At 37.8% G+C, this 5005-nt stretch overlaps 1 protein-coding gene across 1 annotated transcript; it reads left to right on the top strand.

The window, feature by feature from the left end:
- The first annotated feature begins 486 nt into the window (after positions 1 to 486).
- LOC150032583 (uncharacterized) lies at positions 487 to 4695 on the top strand. Its single transcript, XM_090306951.1, has 5 exons — positions 487 to 721; positions 1683 to 1988; positions 2405 to 2432; positions 2529 to 2732; positions 4425 to 4695. Exons 1-5 carry the CDS (start codon positions 487 to 489, stop codon positions 4693 to 4695), a joined length of 1044 nt encoding a protein of 347 aa, XP_090163077.1.
- Positions 4696 to 5005: the final 310 nt, after the last annotated feature.

Genomic DNA, 5005 nt, shown 5'->3' with positions numbered 1-5005 from the left:
GTCAGATAATATTTGTCACTACTGTAAAGAAAAGGGGTATTGAAAAACTGAATCTACTAAGATAAAAAAAAAAAAAAAACAGTAAAAGAAGGAAAAAAGTGACAAAAGGAAGCATCCGCCTTTGTTGCGCAAGTTGAGATTGATCCTGAAGAAGTCGAGATCGATTCTGAAGGAGATCTAGCTTTAGTTGTGAATGAACATTCACATTCTGATGATGTGTGGGTTCTTGATTATGGGGCATCTTATCATATGTGCCCGAATAGAGAGTGGTTCTTAACCTATCAGCAAATAGATGGAGGGAATGTTAGCATGGCTAATGGTGTTGTGTGCAAGATAATTGGAATCGGCTCAGTCAAGATATGAACACATAATGGTGCCTTCTACACTTTAAAAGAGGTTAGGCATGTTTCACTAATGAAGAAGAGTTTGATGACCTTTAGTGTACTCGATAGCAAGGTTTACAGTTTTAAAGGTAAAGGTGGAGCAATGTATGTCTATAAGGATTCTGAGGTAGTTCTGAAAGGTATAAAGGGTGGAACAATGTATTTTCTATTAGGTTCCACGATAACAGGTTATGCTGTTGTTGCATCGTCGGTCGTTCACAAGGATGATATGACTAAGTTATGGCATATGAGATTTGGTCATATGAGTGAAAAAGGGATGCAAATTCTGTCAAAAAGGGATCTTCTTCGTGGGCACAAGGTGCAGGATTTTGAATTATGTGAACATTGTGTATTTGGGAAGCTTCATCGCAGCAAGTTTCCAAGAGGTGTTCATCGTACAAAAGGGACACTTGATTATATTCATTCAGACTATAGGGGACCTTCCAAAGTTGAATCTATTGGAGGCAGTAGGTATTTTTTTGTCTATAATTGATGATTACTTAAGAATGACTTGGGTTTCTATGATAAAACATAAAAGTGAAGCCTTCAAGAATTTCAAGCAGTGGAAGATATTGATTGAAAATCAAATTGGAAGAAGTTCAAAAGGCTGCGAACTGATAATGGTCTGGAATTCTGTGGATCTGAATTTAATGAGTTCTTAAAGCCGAGGGGATTGTTCGCCATCACACTGTTAGGGATACTCCCCAACAAAATGGGGTTGTAGAATGTATGAATCAAACGTTGTTGGAGAGAGCAAGATGCATGCTCTCTAATGCAGGGTTGGCTAGAAGGTTTTGGACAGAAGCAGTAAATACACCCTGTTATCTGATCAATCGTAGACCTCACACAACTATTGATTGTAAAACACCTTACGAGGTGTGGTCTGGTAAGCCTGCAGATTATTCTTTATTAAAAGTTTTTTGTTGTACTGTCTACTATCATGTTAGTGAGGGTAAATTAGAACCGAGAGCTAAAAAGGGTATAGTTGTGCGTTTTTGGTATGGAGTTAAGGGATATAGAGTTTGGTCACTTTCTGAGAATGAGTCATACTTAGTAGGACTGTGATATTTGATGAAAATTCCATGTTTAACTCAACTGTAAAGCCTTTTGTGACGTCTACTGATGTGGGAGAAAGTAGTAGTGTTGATAAATAGGTGAAGATACAATTCACTTCAGCTGTAAATGAATTACAACATCAAGGTGAAGAAGATCAACACGTTACTACAGAAACTTATTTGCAACCAGAAATTAATGTGCCTGTCGAAGTTGCTTTGCCTGAGAATTCTTGATCACGAGTAGATCAACCGAGTATAGCTCATGATAGAGCTAAAAGAGTTGGTGTTGGACCTCCTGTGAAGTATGGTTTTGAAGATATGGTTACTTTTGCATTACGGGTTACTGAAAAGGTGGATCCCCATGAGCCATCCACCTATAGAGAAGCTGTATCATGTGGTGAGTCTACTCAATGGCTTACTGCTATGGGGGATGAGATTGAATGTTTTGACAAAAATCGGACTTGGGAATTAGTTAAACGGCCTAAGGAGAGAAAAATTGTCGCTTATAAATGGGTCTTCAAGAAAAATAAGGGAATATCACCTTCAGAGGGTATTAAATATAAAGCTGGATTTGTTGTTAGAGGGTTCACAAAAAGGAAGGAGTTGATTATAATGAGATCTTCTCACCAGTAATCAGACATACTTCTATCAGAGTGTTACTAGCTATAGTAGCACATCAGAATTTGGAACTTGAACAACTAGATGTGAAGACTACTTTCTTACATGGAGAGTTGGAGGAAGAGATTTATATGACCCAACCAGATGGGTTCCAGTGTCCAAGTAAAGAAGATTATGTTTGCAAGTTGAAGAAATCTTTGTATGGGTTAAAGCAGTCTCCAAGGTAGTGGTACAAACGATTCGACAGCTATATGATTAGACTTGGCTATAACAAGAGTCTGTATGATTGTTGTGTATATCACAACAAAGCTGATGATGGTTCGATGATTTATCTACTTTTATATGTAGATGATATGCTCATAGCTGCAAATTTCAAGTCTGACATTCTAAAATTGAAGAATCTTCTCAGTGCTGAGTTTGATATGAAGGATTTGGGTGCTGCTCAAAAAATTCTGGGTATGGACATTTATAGGGACAGAGATAAGAATAAGCTCTTCTTGTCGCAGAAAGAATATATTCAGAAAATATTGTCCAGGTTTGGTATGTCATCAGCTAAGCCTATAGATACTCCTAGTTTTATAAATGCTCGTTTATCATCTGTGCTTTCACCACAGTTTGAAGCTGAGAAGGAGTACATGTCTCGAGTTCCTTATGATAGTGCAGTTGGAAATTTGAAGTATTCTTGGTCTATACTAGGCCTGATCTTGCCCATGCTGTTAATTTTGATTCCTTTGCGGTGACAAATACAAATAAGTGGTTGATGTGTTATTTTAAGTATAGATCCTATGTGGTAGAATTAAGTAAAAAGTTGATGACAGAGAAAGTTACAATGAGTATGTGGGGAACGGATTGAGAAGGGATTTAGCTAACACTTCCTAAGATTGCGTTCAAGTTATGCGATCATGCTACACACACAAAACAACATGTCATCTCTTCAATGCAAATGCCATAGTTCCTAATTCTAGGACTCATGCGATGTATACGATAATGTCGATAGGACTTATGTCTAAGCCTCTATTCTTTTCGATGCGATGATGAATGATACACACATACACAAGATGACCGCATACTATCATATCCTATTGCGATGCATAATAGCAAATAGAACTTATCTCTAAGTTTCTATCTCTTACTTATGTTGTTCTAATCTGACTCTCTCAAGCCTAGATTCTAACCTGACTCTCTCAAGTCTAGGTTTTTTCTTTAGACTACCCTCTCAAGTATCTCTAAAGGGTGAAAGACGCATATATAAGACAAGATGATCGCATAAAGTGAAGATCTTAGGTCATGCTAGCTAAGTGCTTCAACCCATTCGAAAATTTATCTACTCATGCGAAATGTGAAGAGACTTAACAGATGTTGAGATGCAAATTCCATTTTATAAATAAATTCAAAATACAAAACAACAATGGAAAGTAGGGATAAGAAGCCCGGTAGCAATGTCTTGCTTCCTGAGGCTTTTACACTGTCTTTTTACTCTACTCTGTTTAGAAGAATATCTTTGCTTTCGCAAGTGTTGTCCCTCTCTCCATTTTCAGCGCCTCCCAGTAGTCTTTCAAGCTATCCAAGAGTGGTCTCTCGACGTCTTCTTCTCTTCCCTCGCCTTCGCCTCTAAGTATATGAACAACTACAGACTAACGAATAACTACTTGTATATTCTATCTTCTATGTATATGGCGAACTGTGTAGAATTCGAACTCCTTTAACAATGGTGGCCTTCGGTATTTATAGAGCTCAAGGTGAAGAAGCTTTTCTCTCAAATGATTGCAATGATGGGCGGTCATTCATTCTTCTGTCTGATGCGCTGATTAATGGCCACTGAAAAGTTGAATGTATTTGCTACAGTGTGTCGTTAACGGCTTGTCAACTAAATTCGGATTCGACTATCATCAACTTTCTATCCCATCATGATTTATTATACTTTCACCTTGATGCGCCATCTTTATGTGACCACCTTCTTGAGCAAATCTTCACGAGCGCATACGATCACATGGCTTTGTGGTTGCAATATTTTAATGTGCATGGTTGCCGAATTCCTTGGATTGCCTTTTGCTTTGCGCCAACACATTTTCCTACAAAAAATAAATAAATTAGCTACTTTTATGCGATAGGCGCATGTGATCACAATATTCTATGTCTAACGCTTTTGGACATGATTTTGTATATTTTTATCATCGCATACCCACATTGTTTTATATCTTTATACTGTAAGAACGTGCATTTCTGCTCGTTATCATGTTATCATCAAGTTCGTGGGTCAACTTGGGAATGAGCATTGGCAAGCCGTAAAAAGGATTTTTCGTTACCTTAAAGGTATGTCTGATGTTGGTCTCATTTATGGGAATTGCACAAAGTGTTTGGTGACCAGTTATTCTGATTCTGACTATGTTGGAGATGTTAACAGTAGAAGGTCTATGACTGGCTATGTGTTCACTCTGGGTGGTTCTGTTGTTAGTTGGAAGGCAACCTTACAGCCTACAGTTACTTTGTCTACTACTGAAGCAGAGTACATGACCTTGACAGAAGCTGTTAAAGAGGGAATATGGCTGGGGGGGTTAGTTGGTGATCTTTGTTTGCATCATGACCAAGCTATTGTATATTGTGATAGTTTGAGTGCAATATGCATAGCCAAGGATTAAGTTCATCATGAGAGAACTAAGCATATAGATGTAAGATATCACTTCTTAAGAGGTGAGCAGAGAGTTAAAGTGATGAAAATTGTGGCACACTTTGAGGCATGAGGGAGAAGTCTGGGTACATCTGGCAATACTGATTTATGTTACATTTGGTATATCTGTTATTTGGGAGAGAATTCAAGTCAAGGTGGAGATTTTTTGGGATGCCTTGAATTTATTTACAATTATGACCCTAGGGTTTAGAGTAGTGCGCTATATAAACTTCTAACTCTAAAGGCGCTGTTTGATGTAATTTTCTGAAAACATTCTCCTT

Source organism: Benincasa hispida, chromosome 11, assembly GCF_027475165.1.
Source record: "Benincasa hispida cultivar pf3 chromosome 11, pf3_genome.v1.1, whole genome shotgun sequence".
Lineage (NCBI taxonomy): Eukaryota > Viridiplantae > Streptophyta > Magnoliopsida > Cucurbitales > Cucurbitaceae > Benincasa > Benincasa hispida.
This window is presented reverse-complemented; position numbering and strand designations above follow the sequence as displayed.

Bases quoted from the DNA above. Each gene is read 5' to 3' on its own strand.
- LOC150032583 (XM_090306951.1), top strand. From the start codon at position 487: ATGTATGTCTATAAGGATTCTGAGGTAGTTCTGAAAGGTATAAAGGGT. The intron at 1,989-2,404 runs GTATTAAATATA...TTTTATATGTAG, and splicing joins GGGAATATCACCTTCAGAGG to ATGATATGCTCATAGCTGCA. The intron at 2,733-4,424 runs GTATTCTTGGTC...TTTGGTGACCAG, and splicing joins AGTGCAGTTGGAAATTTGAA to TTATTCTGATTCTGACTATG.